The 17,284-nt window shown below is 36.2% G+C and overlaps 1 protein-coding gene across 2 annotated transcripts in view; it reads right to left on the reverse strand.

Moving 5' to 3' along the window:
* Positions 1 to 969: 969 nt before the first annotated feature.
* LOC134345657 (TBC1 domain family member 14-like) overlaps positions 970 to 17,284 on the reverse strand; it is a 76,011-nt gene continuing 59,696 nt past the window's right edge. For both annotated transcript variants that reach the window (XM_063046675.1, XM_063046677.1), the window contains 7 exons: positions 17,081 to 17,161; positions 16,170 to 16,264; positions 15,455 to 15,526; positions 12,203 to 12,331; positions 10,285 to 10,394; positions 7,168 to 7,426; positions 970 to 2,943 (listed from right to left, as the gene is read on the reverse strand). In XM_063046675.1, the coding sequence (XP_062902745.1) occupies positions 2,878 to 2,943; positions 7,168 to 7,426; positions 10,285 to 10,394; positions 12,203 to 12,331; positions 15,455 to 15,526; positions 16,170 to 16,264; positions 17,081 to 17,161 (812 nt within the window). In that variant the 3' untranslated portion in view covers positions 970 to 2,877. The remainder of the gene's footprint in view (positions 2,944 to 7,167; positions 7,427 to 10,284; positions 10,395 to 12,202; positions 12,332 to 15,454; positions 15,527 to 16,169; positions 16,265 to 17,080; positions 17,162 to 17,284) is intronic.

Consider the following 17,284-nt stretch of genomic DNA (forward strand, 5'->3'; position numbering starts at 1 on the left):
TGCCAAGATCCAGTAACAAAATAATAAAATCACACTTCAGTCACAACGAAATGATCTGTCAAAACAGATAGCTGTTAAACATTAAAACCTGTACAATGAAATAATAGCTAAATTGAGACATATATACACATTAATTGCATTGTTTGTTACTAAGTGCCTCAAACCTTATCAAATTCAAGAAAGAATCCTCACTTCAACTACTACACCCCAGAAGAGGATATTTCACAATGAATTCTTTCAAAACTGTGCAAATATTCAATTATTGCAGCATTTAATTCTTCACACTACCAAAATAAATCTTCACTGCACGATGAACCACATCTACAAAAAAAGCGCTATATGATGGAGTACAACACGCAGAAGAACTGAGGACAAAGTTGACAAGTACCAGTTACAGATATTATACACAAGTGCAAATAGATCACTCTGCTAATAGAGCCTCAATATGATATTTTGATCTCCAAAAGCAGTCAACAGCAAATGACTGGGCTGAGTTATAGTTCGTTTTTGCAAAATCCATTTAGATAGTCATCTTGTAAGGTGGTCAACACTGGCCAGAGTTTTTTTAAGAACACAAATGCACAGATATTAACATAACTGTTTATTTTGCACGGTCCCAGAATAAAATGCATTCCCAGCTATTGTAAGGTTACATGCTTCATTTTGTTTCAGTTGTATTTTAAATTGGTAAAATATGGAATATTTTGCTGTATTCAAATTGCCTTTCAAATTATTAAGTGATGTGCATTACTCCCAAATTTAAATGATAATTCATCCTAGATGGGACTCAGATTCTATCCTACTTATGATGATTAATGGAATATTATACAGTACATCAATCCACTTAGAAGCATGCACAGTGATCATACAGTCTACAAATTAGATTTTGATAGCATGGGCAGTCCCTATCCCAAAGAAAAGTTAGCTCACTCGTTAAAACATCTGGTCCTGCAAGTTATTGCATCTGTGCTCATTAAACTCAAGCTTTTCTTCCTTCAGAAATATAATTAAGTTCAATAGCTCAAAAAAAAAACAAACTGATCATAAAACCCAATTTAAGGTTAAGTGGGAATGCAACTGGAACTGTTTTACAAATTAACCATATAACCCTAAAAGCAAGTTAACCCAACAACTTGAAATAAAATCCATTTTAAATGTTTGGTGCTAGCTCAATCAAGTCACATTGTTACCGGACTGTGCTAATCAGCAACCGTCGTGAAACAAATTGCACGTCAACAATTCAGTATCTTGCTCCAACATGCAGCAATAGTAAGAAATTCCAGTATCAATGGCTCAAAACAATCCAGGCTGAATTCAGAACGGCACAAGATTATTTTATCTTATCCAAATATCTCATTGTTTGGAGAACCTCAGTGTTTGTTAACCGACTCCAAAGTTGCACATTGAGACAATGGCTTATGCTGAATCGGCTCTCTCTGTCTGCTGGTGGTGGACTGCTAGGTACAGAAACAAAGTACATAGACAAAAATTGTTAGTGCTCCAAATAACCTCTACTGAGAACAGAGATGCAAAAATTGGTGCAGGACTGAATGGTTAAGATGCGGCAATGGTAGAAAAGTTACCCAGGGGTTAAGCTTAATGTGACAAATGGCCACAAATGTACAAGCATGGGTCACCTTAATTGTAACCAAACTCCAAAATTCCCAACTTCTATGCCATATTCTGATTTTTCCACGAGGTTGTTATGAAAGTGCTAGTATAAGGTCACAAAAGATACAAGTGAAATCACCACCTACAATTCAAGCAGCTATTAAAAAGCAAGTGTATATTTTAGTCTTTTAAATTTCTGGTGGTACATTGAAGCCATTTAATTTCATAGAGAAAAATGCCCTGAGCTAAAGAATACCAAGAAATATATCACTTTTGAGTACACAACCACACAGTTTCATCTTCTGTCTGCACACATCAATTGTTCCTTACTGTAAAAATAGTGTTTAACCCATTGACATATGACAACTTTTAGTTACCTTTTTAATTGCAGTGTAGTAAGGCCAGAGTTATTCTGAACATTTTATAATGAAGTAGAAACTGTATTACATTTTGTTGTCCGTAGATAATTTATTTTTGCTGCTAAAATCGTATTGTTTTGTGACCTCAGTATTTGCATGGATAGCAACAAAATGACAGCAGCTCTACTTCAAGTACACAGCTTATGGAAAAAATATAGTGGTATGATTCTAAACAGCTTGTGATGAATAGATGCAGCCATTGTGTTGTCCCATTTAAGTACAGCAGAATTAAGTCAACTGCAAGGATGCATGGGATTCTGTAATTATATGCAAAATAAGATGTAATATAGGCAGTGGAAGGGCAACAAACATTCAATAACTGGACTGAAGTTGAATGGAATAAGCTATTAAATGTAAATCAAATGAACTGGAAACAAGGTGGAAACACAGGATTTATAGTTTAAATTTGATGCTCCCTGCACTTAATTGAAGTTAGTATGACAAAAGGAAGTCAAAGCTGAAAGACAAACGACCACATTTAGTGACAACATTCCACTGTTTGGAATTGAAAGATTTATAAATCACATTGGACATATCTGAGAATGTTGCTGATGGTATATTGATGTACAATAAATATTTTGTTTTCAACTGTTGGGATTAAAACTGGTTTTACAAACGGCCTGTGATACATAGGAGATGAGGCTGTGCAAAATTCTTAAGGCTGCATCCACAATTTAAATTATGTAAATATATTCTTTTAAGGCTTACTCCAGCATTCATATCAAACAACACGATGTTGTAAATCGCAGTAAGAAACCCATCACTGCAACTGAGTCATTATTTTCATTTTTTTTTAACCAAACACACAATTTACTACAACATGGCTTCAAACATTCAAATACACAGGTCATCGCTTCATAGCAGGACTTCCTTTATCCAGCTCTCTCGAATCCTTTTGCAATGCTGAGAGAATCTGAAAATGCATAAAAAATTATTTAGACACAAAAATAACACTATTTCTCAAGATTCAGTCTTGATAATAGAGTTGCATCACAGGTAGGCATAATGCAATTTGAAATATGGAAGCCTGCTGTTAAAAATGGAGAAAATTTTGCTAAGAGAAAACAGGCATTTCGTGCCAATTTATTACAAAAGTGGAGTAACCAAATATGTTAAGTTCTATATTATGCAAGGGGGAAAAAAACCACTACTGAGCAGTAGAACATATATCCCATGAAATACAAAAAACAATTAAATGTTGCTACTGGAATTAGACTCATTTCCACAAAAAAAAATCTTTCTCAGGATCTTGATTTTATCACATCAATCAAAATGAATGAAAATTTTATCATATGTTACAGTCCCATAAGTATGTTGATAAGCTAGTTAACTTCAAAGTCAAACCACAAATACAACCCACTTTTAAAAAGTAGCAATCTACATAAATCTGTTCAAGGGCAAAAATTCCATTTTCCAACACCAATATTCTTTAATCCCAAATTCCAACAAGTCTTTCCTGTGATCCACCTTCCAACCATTTAATGAATTCTCTGAATCCTCATCTTTTTTTCCTCCAGTTCTGATGAAAGGTCTCAGTCCAAAATGTTGACTGTACTTTTTTCCCATGGATGCTGCATTTTGTGTGTGTTGCCTTAATTAATTTAATGGGCTGATTAAAGAGGGGAAATACTAGGAAGTTTGTGAACCCTATAGAATTTGCTCTATTTCTGCATAATTATGACCTCAAACGTGATCAGATCTTCATGCAAGTCCTAAAACTAGATAAAGAAATGCCAATTAAATAAATAACACAAAAAGCATTATACTTGCTCATTTATTTATTGAGTAAAATGATCCAATATTACATGTATTTGCTGGTAAAAGTATGTGAACCTTTGCTTTCAGTAATTGGTGTGACTCCCTTGCACAGCAATACCTTCAGCCAAACATTTCAAGTAACTGTTGATAAATCCTGCATATTGGCTTGCAGGAATTTTAGGCCATTCCTTATTATAAAACTGCTTCAACTCTGGGATGTTGGTGGGCTTCCTTGCATGAACTGCTTGTTTCAGGTCCTTCTACAACATTTCTATAGAATTAAGGTCAATACTTTGACTCGGCCACTCAAAAACAAAAGAATTCTTCTTTTTAAACCATTGTTGTTGATTTACTCTTGTCTTTCGGATCGTTGTCTTGTTGCAATATTCAACTTCTATTAACCTTCAGGTGATTCTCCTGTAAAATGTCCTGATACAACTTTCAATTCATTGTTCCCTCAATGACTGCAAGCTGTCCAGGCCCTGAGGCAGCAAAGCAGCCCCAAACAATGATGCTCCTTCCATCGTGCTTCACAGTTGGGATGAGGTTTTGATGTTGGTGCGCAGTACCCTTTTCCCTCCAAACACAGCAATATGTATTTCTGCCAAAAAGTTCAACTTTTGTCTCATCTTTCCACAGAACATTGTCCTAGAAGCATCGTAGAACATTCAGGTGGTCTTTTGCAAACTTGAGAAGTGCATCAATTTTTTTTGGAGAGCAGTGGTTTCCTCCATTGTGTCAGTTCATGAATACCATTCTTGTAAAGTGTTTTTCTTATGGTGAACACGTGATCAGAGACTTTAGCAAGTTCCGTTGATTTCTGTAGGTCTTTTTATGTTGCCATTGGTTTCTTTTTCACCTCCTTCAGCATTGAACATTGTGCTCTTGGTCTGATCTTTGCAGGATGCCCATTTCTAGGGACAGTGGCAACAGTACTGAGTTTCCTCCATTTGCAGACCATTTCTCTTACTGTGGACTGATGAAGACTCAGGTCTTTAGAAATGCTTTTGTAGCCTTTTCCAGCTTTATGCATCTCTATAATTGGTCTTCCAAGGTTCCCTGAACGTTGTTTTGATCGAAGCATGGAGCACATAAACAGATCTTTCTTGAGAAGGGCAGGCTCTGTCAGTAAATGGACTTTGTGTACTTTTTTAATATAGTAGGGCACAGCTACAACCCATGCCTCCAATATCATCTCATTGACTGGAACATATGACTCCAAATAGCTTTTGTAGAAGGCATTACCCAAGAGGTTCACATACTTTTTCCAACAAATACAAATAATATTGGATCATTTTTTCAATAAATAAATGAGCAAGTATATTTTTTTTTGTGTGATCTAATTGGGTTCTGTTTATTTAGTTTAAGGACTAATGTGAAGATCTGTTCACATTTTAGGTCATATTTATGCAGAAATAGAGAAAACTCTACAGAGTTCATAAACTTCGTAGCACCACTGTAGGTCTCTGGCCCCTGAGCGTGTTATGCCATTCAACATGACTCATCTATCTCAGTGCCATCTTTCAGCAATAGTCCCTTAATGTCAAAAATTTCGTGTTTAGAATGAACACAAAGACCAAGTCTCTACAGTCTTCCAGGAAAGTGGTTGCCAAACATTCAACACTCTGCATGAAGGAAGTTCCTCTCAACAAACAGCTGACCCCTTAATCTGAAAAGGTGCTGCCGGTTCCAGATTACTCTACCACAGAGAACATCTTCCCTGAATACATTTAGTCATCTAGTTATGTTTTGAAAAGACCTCTCAACCTCTCCTCATATGATGAACCTGACATCCATTGAACAAGCCCTGTGATTTTTTTTTTTGCTGAATTTCTTCACGGCAGGAAATGGATATTCATCTAGAAAAGACAAAGCTTTTCACAAAACTTTCCATGTGATCTCAGAAAGGCCTGATACAGTAACAAAGTTCACAGTTCAAAGTTATTAACAATGTACATATGTCACAACATATAACCCTGAGATTCATTTTCTTGCAAGCATACTCAATAAATCCAATAACCATAATAGAATCAATGAAAGACTGCACCAACTTGGGTGTTCGACCAGTGTGTAAAAGACAAACTATGCAAATACAAAAAGAAAGAAATAATAATAATAATAAATAAGCAATCAAAATCGAGAACACAAGATAAAGAGACCTTGAAAATGAGTCAAGAGCTTGTGGGAACAATTCAATGACGCGGCAAGTGAAATTGAGTGAAGTTATCCCTTTTAGTTTAAGAGCCTAATGGTTGAGGGTCAAGAACGGTTCCTGAATCTGGTGGTTTGAGTCCTGAGGCTCCTGTACCTCCTCCCTGATGGCAACAGTGAGAAGAGAGCATGACCTGGGTCACGGGGCTCCCTAATGATGGATGCTGCTTTCCTGTGACAACACTTCATGTACACAATGTTGGGGAGTGCTTTACCCATGATTGACTGGGCTATCTCCACTACATTTTGTAGCGTTTTTCATTCAAGGGCATTAGTTTTTCCAAACCAGGCTGTGATGCAGCCAGTCAATATACTCTCCACTGCAGATCTATAGAAATTTGTTTAAGACTTCCTTACTTCTGTATTCAAATCCCCTCAAAGAGAAACCTATCAAATGGTGAAAGGCCTTGGTAGAGTAGATGTGAAGAGGATGTTTCCTCTGGAGGAAGAGTCCAAGACCAGAGGACACCCAGCCTCAGAACAGAGGGGCGTCCTTTAAGAATGGAGATGAGGAGGGGTTTCATTAGCCAGAGTGGTGTATCTATGGAATTTGTTGCTACAGGCAGCTTTGCAGGCCAAGTCTGTAAGTATATTTAAGGAAGAGGTTGATAGATTCTTGATTGGTCAGGGCATGAAGGGATATGGAGAGAAGGCAGGAGATTGGGGTTGAGAGGAAAAATGGAACAGCCATGATGAAATGGCAGAGCAGACTCGATGGGCCAGACTACCTAATTCTGCTCCTGTCTTATACTCTATATTTTGTTTGCTTTCACTTGTTTCCCTTTTGATGTCCTTTCCACATCTCTTCATCTTATCCCCAACTATCCCCAGGTAAGACAGATGAATGATTTGAAACATTAACCATTTTCCCTCTGCAGATGCTGCCTGACTCGATTTACAGCATTTTAAAAAAAGCTCAGATCACCAGCATCTGCAGTATTTTGTGCTAATTTTCATACCTATTAATGTTTAAATTAAACCAGATGAAACAAAGCACTAAAGAAACGCACTGTTAAATTTGAGTCATAAACAGTGCTATAGAAAAGAATTGTAAAATCACTTCCCCACTGTATATTACAATAAATCAATTTAAAATACCTTCAGAGGAAAAGTACATTGCATTAATACATTGTAATGCATCATCACTCTCATGATAATAGGGACTTACCTGAGCCCACTTTTTATTTCTACTCTGCATCTGAATGGCTGCGATGGCTCCAAACAGATCCTCTGACAACATTTCTTCAGGGAGCTTGGTCAGAAACTGTGCCATGTGGATAAAATCCATTTGCGTCAAAATATCTTCATAAAGCTTTAAGATTCCCAGAGCAGTTCGGAAAAGAAATTCCTCCCCATCACGACAGAACACATCCCAGACACGACAAGCAAGGTCCAGAGGGAAGGATTTACTGTACAGAGTGAATATCCTGAAGAAAGATGTACAGTATTAATTCCAGTTATGAAATACTTACATGTGTAATTGTAACTGCAAAATAAAGACTAAATATTGCACCTGACACCTGTTTCTTTCTTCAAAAAAACCTCTCATTGGAAGAGCAACTATTCAGATTTTAATGGCAAATGCCAATGGCTCTGAACAAACTGCTATCAATTACTTACTCAAGTATAGATAATTTATCCTAATTTATGGGTTTCTGGTCTCCTAACTTAAATGACAGAAGTGAGTAGTATCTATCAAGATTCTCTTTGCGATCCTCCCTCCATCCACCAATGCTGGGAAAATAAGCAGATCTTTAAAAACAAAACTACAGTGAAGAACCTGGGCAGGATCTAAGACCTCACTGATTTTAATGGGGATAATAGAGCTGTACAGAGCAAAAGCAAGAGATCAAGTCATTGAAAAAAAATTGGTCTGGTGCAATGTTTTAATTTTAATAGTTGATTTGTTTTAGCTAATTAAATTTAAAGTTAGCTATTAAATGTTTGGTAGTGTTAAAAAAAACAACAGCACACCAAATTTTCTGGGGGCTTGGACTAGGACTAGGACTTCAGTTGTCCCTGCAGCCTGCACTGCTGTTCATGTCAAGCTGATGCTCTGGATCACAAAATCAGTCCTCTGCATCCAAACCAGACGTGCACTCGTTTGGGGTGGTCACTCTGGGCAACTGGCCCATTCCAGCAAAATCTGGTCCGATGTATTACCAGCAAAATCTTGATTAAATTAACCTAGATGCAGCTTTCCCTATAATCTGTCAAATTCCCGCATGACCAAATATACATCTTGAACAAAGGCCCATAAAGAGTAGAACTTCCATTTCCTCATTTGATTAGTGGAATGTTAGTACATTTTAAGGGAACAGATACACAATACTTGAAGGAATTAGCCTTCTTCTTTCCTTTGACGAGAGATATGGTTAGAGAAATCTATTTACTATTATTAAGATTAGGGTGAAAGGTGCTCAAAGTGTGAAGGCAGAATTTATCCCTGACTGGACTTTCACTTCCTAAAATATCTAGGCATGCACAAAACACATGCAAATTATCAAAATCTGTACAAAACTGCAACTAGTTCACTAGCAATATCCACATTCCTCTCAACTCTCTTCCATACTTCTTGCTAATGTCCATTGAAAATATCTAGGGCAGGTTTATCACAGCATAATTACACCTCCCATCAGTGGAGATGCAGCACAATCACTGGCAAGAGGAGTCACTTAGCTTTTAGTTTGGAGAGTCTTCACAGTTTAAACAGGTTGTTGGCATTAAAGCAACTTCCTGTACTTTGTATGCAAGTAGAACAGTGAAAGTAAAAGCAATCTCTCTTAACCTAAAAAAAAAAGAAAATCTAAACTGCCAACCATGATAATTCTAACCTTATGAGTAAGCAATGTTAGCTAAGTGATTATTAAACAATTTAATGAAGTTATCTGACTAAATATGGGTCAAAATCCCCACATTTTAAATTCAAAATGCTTAATGAAAAAAACTCCCATTCCCTTCACCAAATAGGTACCATACTCACGGTTGTAGAGAAACTTTACATCTGACTCCCATGGCAATGGAAAATAAATGACTAGGATTTAACTGGTTTATGCAGCTGTCTATGCTGCCTAAGTAGAAAGTTTCAATGGCATTGACTGTACAGTTTCCATATCAGAAATACTGACATTACATGAAAATAAGGAATAATTTAGGAATTTCAAAATAATGATTCAATTTTACCTTTGGGCACTAATCAGTTCACTAAGTGCAAAATAATGAACTTGAAGCACAATAGATTTAAGCCGATAGTTTCAAAAAAGTTAGCACTTTATTTTCATTTAACATGAAGGTACATACCACCATGGAAGTACAGATTCTGAGAAAGACTTAACCAATTACCAATCTAACTTGTAAACACAATAGCTAAAATTATAACATTTAACCATAATACTTATTACCTTTCAACAATATTAAGTGTGCTTAATATTGTTGAAAGGATAATATATGTGCATGCTTTTCTTAAAACTGGGTAATGATTACGTCATGAAATCACTGAATGCTTCCTAAAGATCTCTCCAAAAAACTTTCATAATGTGAAATATTGCTAGATGATCTTCTTCAATGCGGTATAAAGTTTGCAAAGTGATTTTTCCCAGTGATTTTTCTTTGCTTTGATAGTGCCTTTTTTAAAAATGTTTAACAAGTGTATGAATAGAAGAGATTAAAACAGAAACTTTAGTACTAAAGATAAGCAATGTTACAACATTTGGGAAGTTTAGGAGAGTTGATTGATGACTCTTGCAATACACTAGTGTAGAAAAGGTCATAGCTCAACTATATATTAGTTATGATGACAAGGTTACATAAATACCCTCCATGTTAAGCTGCATTTTTTGTAAATTGATGGAATCCCTGCCCCTGTCTGTCACTTACTGGTCACAAGGGATTCAATTTCTGCAGAATCATAGCAAAAATTCAAGAAAAAGCCAGGGACTGAGAATCAAATAATATAATGTAGAGTACATTATGAAGAAGCTTTTGCGGCAGAGTCAATGGAGGGCATCAAATTCTGTCTTGACAGTAATGGAAAAATAGAGTGAGGAATACCTTTACAGCTTCAAAAAACTGATCAATGATAACAGCCACCATTATTTTGAGAAAAACTATCAGGAATAAAATATGCAAATTAATAAAGTAAAAAAAAATCAGCCAAAAATATAACAATCTGAAGAAAAGCAAAATGTAAAAGTGAAAGAAAAGTCAGGAATGGAATTATGTAGTCTTAAACTGCAATTAAAGTGGCCTATTAAAATTCTCAGATGGTTTTAAAAAAAGCTATTACCAGTCAATTAAATAAATATCTGGGGTAAGGTTGTTTTTCTTGAAATGTGCGAATAACCGTGGCAGGTTTTCTTCAAAGAACACCTCAAACGCTGCAAAATATTTCAATATCTATATGAAGGAGTAAAAAGAATGCATTAAGTTATTCATAAAATGAATGCTTAATCATATTAATGAGAACTATTTAAAAGAATATTACACTTGGCAACATTTAACTATACAATTTCATATTATCTTGTTTCTCAATCTTTCTCTGCTAGCGGTTAACTTAGACATTTTAAAATACTTGAAATAAAATTCTTTACATAAAAGCAATCTCCACCACTTACAGGAAACAATTTTTCTATTGTACGCAAAGGCTAGTTTTAAAATTATGGAACTATTCATATTTATATTTAAGGTGAAAACGTTTTATATTAATTAAATCATTTCAATTTTCAGAATTCTTCTGATCTATACATAAAGGATAGTATCTGCATTGTGAACATAGCATTGGTGTCATCTGTAGCAGGATCAAATGTACAAACATTTGCATTACCATATAGAAATTTTAATATCCTCTGCGACAACACTGGTGTCGTGGAGAGGGGAGACTTGCAGCATGCGGAACTGCCTGTCTTCCATACAACCTTGCCCAGGTCTGCACCCTGGAGAGTGAAGACTTTCCAGGCGCAGATCCATGGTCTCGCAAGACTAACGGATGCCTTTTTTAAAAATATCTTCTGAAATCTTGTCAAAAATTAAATTCCTTCACTCAGTGTTCCAGGAAAGAAAAACTACGTGACCACGCATTATACACATTCTAAAATTAATTTTGAGCTTTGTCGGCTATAATCAGCATTCCTTTTCCCACCCCTGCAATCTGCCCCTGGTTTGTGAACTACTGGGCTGGATCACACTTCACCCAGGCTGGTCTACATACCCACGCAAATATCCTGCAGCCACAGGGCTTATAATGTTATATCAGCATCACCACCACCACAACAGTAAGCCAATGCATTGAAGGTGGGTAAGTAAAACCCCACCAATGGACTGCCTAATGGCCTCTGACAGGTCATCTATCAGAAGGTCTAATTGGAAAAAATCAACCATGTTTAAATTGAAATGAAACACTAATTAACAAGTCAATATTAACAATTAAATTCACAAATTTATGGTAAGGACTTATATCTGTTAAAATTCATTTCCAAGCTGTGCATAGGCCAATTGTTTCAGCTTTATTATAATTTCTAGACTCAACTGGATATTAGGAATTTTGTCCAGTGAATTCAAAGAATTTTTGATTCAATCTTCAGTTCATACTAAACTATAGGGGGTTTGGCTGGAAAAACTATTGTTATAACATTAGAGCTAAAGTTAGAGGCAGTCAAAATTAGAAAGATATTTTTCCAACTCTCCTCCGCCTCATTCAAAAAGAATGTTTAAAGCTGTTATTGAGATGGCCCAATGAGATACATTGACATATTGATCCACTTTGTAGAAAAACATAACACATCTTAACACAGCAGTTCTTCAATAGAATGTGGACCTCCCTGTGCTGTAAACCATGATTTAATAGAAAAAGTTAAGAAACAAACTACTCAATAATTCCAGCTGTTAAAATGTTTTGTAATTTCATACCAAGTTTTTCCATTATCCTGGCATAAACAGCCCAAAATCAAATTATATAAAACATTATTTCATTAATACTGCTTTGCAATGCAAACATTTGTCATCATAAAAACCTATCAGCTTCTTGGCTCCGTGTTCTTCCATTAATAACGAGTAGGGAGGAAGCTGTTCTGGGAATAAAACTTAACCCTTATAGTCCCGTCTTTTAACTGAACAATTTAAAAATTGCATAACTTTCAATTTCTCATAGAACTGATTCATACTAAGAAACTTTTACAATAGTAGGTTTAAAACACTAAAATACTCACAAGGCTGTGGTCCACACGGAAAAAAGCCATTTGACATGGTTTGTTCAATAAATTAGCAAAGGCAATGAAGGCATCTGCAGTATCCAAGTTCAAAATCAGCACAGCAGCAATGAAAGACATTCCCTGAACCTTTTGAGGAATAAAATTTAGAGTTACCATCCATCAGTGGCTATAATTTAATCAAGTGAAGGAGAGGCATAGTGGTACAGTTTATACAGCTGTTGCTTCACAGAAGCAAACACCAGGTTCAATCCTGACCTCAGTTACTGTTGATACTAAATTTCCACCTTCTCCCTGCGACTGTCTTGGGATTCCTCGAGGTGCTCCTTTTCCCTCCTATATCCCAAGGAAATGCAGGTTGGCAAGTTCATTAATACCTGTATTTTTTCCTCAAAAGTAGGTGAGTGGGAATGTGGGGAGAATATAAAATAGGGCATTAACGTCGGGTTATTGTAAGTGGTTGGCTGACGAGTGACGTGGACTTGGTGGCCTGAAGGACCTGTTTCCATACTGTATCTCCATGACTACAAATAACATTCAGACAGAAAAAAAAAGACAAACAATTAAGAGGGCCAAGAAACCAATTCTATTATTTTTAGATAACTGAATTACTGACTCCTGATGAAGGGTCTTGCCCCAAAATGTTGTCTTTATTCTCATCCATAGATGCTGCCTGACCTGCTGAGTTCCTCCAGCATTTTGTGTGTTAAACTGAAATACTACTGTTAATTATTCAACATCTTAAGGCTGTTCAAAAAATTGATATAGATAGTTTTTCTCCAATCTTGTCAACAACACTAGCAGGAAGCAGATCACCTTTAATTTTACTTTGGGTCAACATTAGATTTCTCAACGCTAAGGCAACTTAAAATAATTTAACACAATTGACCTATTTGCCTGTGCATTCCACAATGGTGTAACACAGTGTCACTTTCACAATAAAAGTACCTGTTCATTACATAAGTAAAGAGTGCACTGCTACAGCATGTGTGCAGATAAGAGTTGGGCTGTTCCAAACAGAAGATACACCTCCAAAATATTAAAATTGTAATCTTGACTTTCATAATTTTTCAGCAACTCTCATCTCAGAATTTCAATCATTAGGAAATTTTTCAACTCTTCAATATTACCTACTCCTCATATTCTCATGATTCTCCGCTGTTCTCCTCTCTGTAGGCACATGCAATATTCACATTCCTTTTGAGAAGAGTAGAATACAAGAGCAAGGATGTAATGCTGAGGCTTTTGAAGGCATTGATCAGATCACATTTGGAGCACAGAGCAGTCTTGAGCCCACTTCTAAAAAAGGATATGGTGGCTTTAGAGAGGGTCCACAGGTGTTTACGAGAATGACCCCAGAATGAAAAGGTTAATATATGGGGAGTGTCTGATAGTTCTGGGTCTGTACTCACTGGAGTTTATAAGAATGAGGAAAGATCTCAATGAAATCTTCAAATATTGAAAGGCCTAGAGTGGATATGGAAAGGATGTTTCCAATAATGGGATAGTCTAGGACCAAAGGGCAAAGCATCAGAATAGAAGGATATTCCTTTAGAATAGAGATGAGGAGGAATCTCTTCAGCCAGGGGTTGGTGAAGCTACAAAATTCTTTGCCATAGACGACTGCAAAGTGGAGGATGATAGGTTCTTGATTAGTAAGGGAGTCAAGGGTTGCAGGAAGAAGGCAGGATAATGGGATTATGAGGGTAAATAAGTCAGCCATGATTGAATGGCTGAGAAGCCTTGATGGGCCAAATGGCCCAATTCTGCTCCTGATGCCCTTAAGATCTCTCCCCCCGCCCCCCGACTCTACGCATGGATTACCATTCTGAGCTCTCAGATCAATTTTGTCCCTTGCAATCCTTTTGCTCTTAACACATCTGTAGAATCACATAGGATTCTCCTTCACCTTGTCTGCTAAGGCAACCTCATGCCTTCTTTCAGCCCTCCTGGTTTCTTTCTTAGGGTTCTCTTGCATTTCTTATACTCCATAAGCACGTCATTTGTTCCTTCCTGCCTACATCTGCTATGCACCTCTTTTTTTTCCTTAACCAGGGCCTCATCTCTTGAAAGCCAAGCTTCCCTGCCTGTTATCTTTACCTTTTAATCTGACAGGCACATACAACTTACGTATTCTCAAAATTTCACCTTTGAAGGCCTCCCGCTTACCAAGTACACTTTTGCCAGAAAACAGCCTATCCCAATCCATGCTTGCCAGATCCTTTCTGATACCATCAAAATTCGCCTTTCTCCAATTTAGAACTTCAACCTGTTACCCAGACCTATCTTTTTGCATATTTACTTTGAAACTAATGGCTGGCATTGTGATCACTAGATACAAAGTGTTCTCCAACACAAATGTCTGTCACCTGCCCTCACTCATTCCCTAATAGGAGATCAAGTATTGCACACTCTCTCATTGGGAATGCTATGTATTGATTAAGAAAATTTTCCTAACACATTTGACGAACTCTCTCATCTAGTCCTTCTACAATATGGGATTTCTAGTCAATATGTGAAAAGTTAAAATCACCTGTCACAACCTTACGTTTCTTGCAAAAGTCTATGATCTCTACACAAATTTGTTCCACTAAATCCCTTGGACTGTTAGGTGATCTGTAATATAGTCCCATTAACATAGTCATACCTTTCTTATGACTCGGTTCCATCCATAATGTCTCACTAGACAAGTTCTCCAGTCTGTCCTTGACTAGTAATGTCACCCTCCTCTAATTCCTCCTGCTCTGTCATGTCTAAAACAATGGAACCCTAGAACATTGAGCTGCCAGTCTTGCCCCACCTGCAACCAATATCATAATTCCAGGTACTAGAACATTACAGAGAAAAACTCAACCAGAAACATTTATTTTCCTCTCTGCACATACGCTGTCTGTTTTAAACATTTCCTGCACTGCCTCAGATTAAACTAGTTAGCAATTATGGATAAGCAACTTCATCCTTCTACTTGAGGTAGCATGGATTTTTCTCAGCTTACCATTTCAGACGTAAACTTCAAAAATAAATGTTCATCATTGCATTTCATTTAATTAAACATCTTGCACTTACAAAATGTCATTTGCAACCCAGTATCTACAGTACAGTTGTGAGCTTCATATTTAAAAATAAAATACACCATGTAACAATATGATACATTAAAACAGGCAAATAAAACCTTACTGAGATAGGATTTAAGCTGCAATCAAAAGGGGCATATTAGGTGCTTGCCGTTAGATGTATGTGGAGGTAACTTACGTATCCTACATCAGGCCTGTAACAGGTGTATGCTCCAAGAACGTTGTGTAGTATATCATAATAAGGCCCTCCCTGCAGGAAAAGACAGACAGACAAGAGTTTCATCAGAAAACTAAGTGGCACTGCAAAGTACTTAATCTTCATATAAAGAAAACACTTCAAATCGTTTTCACTGAAGGCTTCTATTACATCACTAGCTTGCAGAAAGCTATCCACTTCTACAGTGAACCTCCAAAAGCATGTAAAAATTCTGGCTTTGTTTTTTTAATAAACATTGTACTTGCGTATTAGAAAACATGAATGATGGCATTTTTTAATGATCTTGTAACACTGCCAAAATTGTTAAAGCTTCTTAATTTAATACTGTAAAATCAGACAGCCTACACCTTTGGAAGATTCAATATATTTCAAGTTGTATAATAAAGCTCAGTATTTAATTTTAAGATTTACATAATTCCGTAATGATCAGCAAGTTGCTTTCAATCACATACTTTACTGCAAAGATGCATATAATTAGGAAATTACATTCATATTCTGTAATATTGCATATTAGTCATTCGTTAGAGATGACTAAACCTTGGGATGTAACCAAATTAAACAGTTAAACTAATTAAAACATCGCAGTACATGTTATTACAATAGTTTAGGTATAGCAATGATTAGTAATGATCTTTAGCTTATTCTGCAGAAAATAACCTTTCAGTTTCATATTTACCTGCTGAAAAATGCAAAGGTTAGGAAATGTACGCGAAATGTCCAACTTTATGAGTTCTAAACTGGCTTCCCTGTCTGCTGCAGATAACCCTTGATCTGGAATTTATAAAGACATACACTGCTTAGTAGAATATAACAATTGTTTAGCTTGAGATGCACCAAATGAAAACTTTAAATGAGCAAATATCTGACCAACTGCAATACCCAAAAGAATTTAATTTTCATCAAACCATTCAATAACTCCATGGTACCAACTATTTCAAAAGAATAGTGATTTTTCCATCATATTTCTCTAAATGAAATAAAATAATGATTTAACATTGTTGACCTTAAGGGATTGCATTAAGCTAATTTGAACAAATAAGGGGAGGGGGTTGAAAGGGTCAGATTTAAAATCAAGCAATGTTTGTGACTGGACAGCTAATCTGAGCAAAATAATAGGCCATAAACTCACTCTCTTAGACACCCACCACAAACAGGAAAGATTCAGCAAACCTCAAAAAGGGAATTTGATAAAGTCTGAGAAATATAAGGCACAAAGGACCAACTTTCTCTCATATCAAGTGGTTGAAATAGTGGCAAGAAATTGTATTTGTAAAAAGAGAATTTCAATCAGTATCAAGTTAGGTTTGAGTGATCTTGGTTGCATCAGTATCAGATACTAGACACATAATCGCTTTCTGCAAGTAAAGTCCAAGTAATTTTTTCCCTAATATTTCTCCCAATCATTAAGCATAGGAAACTTGGACAACCCCAAAGCAGCCTTTAATACCATCCACAAAACTTACAGGTGTTAATTGCTATTGACTATGCAAAGGTACATTAATGAGGTTATTTGATGCAAAAGTAAACTGGTGTCAGGTCCATTCAAGCCTCTCCATTAGCACAAAAATAAAGTTTCAAAACAAATACCTTCATTGTCTATGTCGGAGTGTGCTGTACTGAGAGATCTACATTTGTCTTTAGCTCGGGATAAACAAATTTCATAAAGCTCTGAAAGAGAACATTATTTGAAAAGTTTAAATTGTCCAAAAAGAAATTCTAAAATTGAAAGTAAAATTTAAAATGAGAAATGTTCTAGTGTAGCAATTTTAAGTAAAATGAAGAAAAGTGCCT

Source organism: Mobula hypostoma, chromosome 4, assembly GCF_963921235.1.
Source record: "Mobula hypostoma chromosome 4, sMobHyp1.1, whole genome shotgun sequence".
Lineage (NCBI taxonomy): Eukaryota > Metazoa > Chordata > Chondrichthyes > Myliobatiformes > Myliobatidae > Mobula > Mobula hypostoma.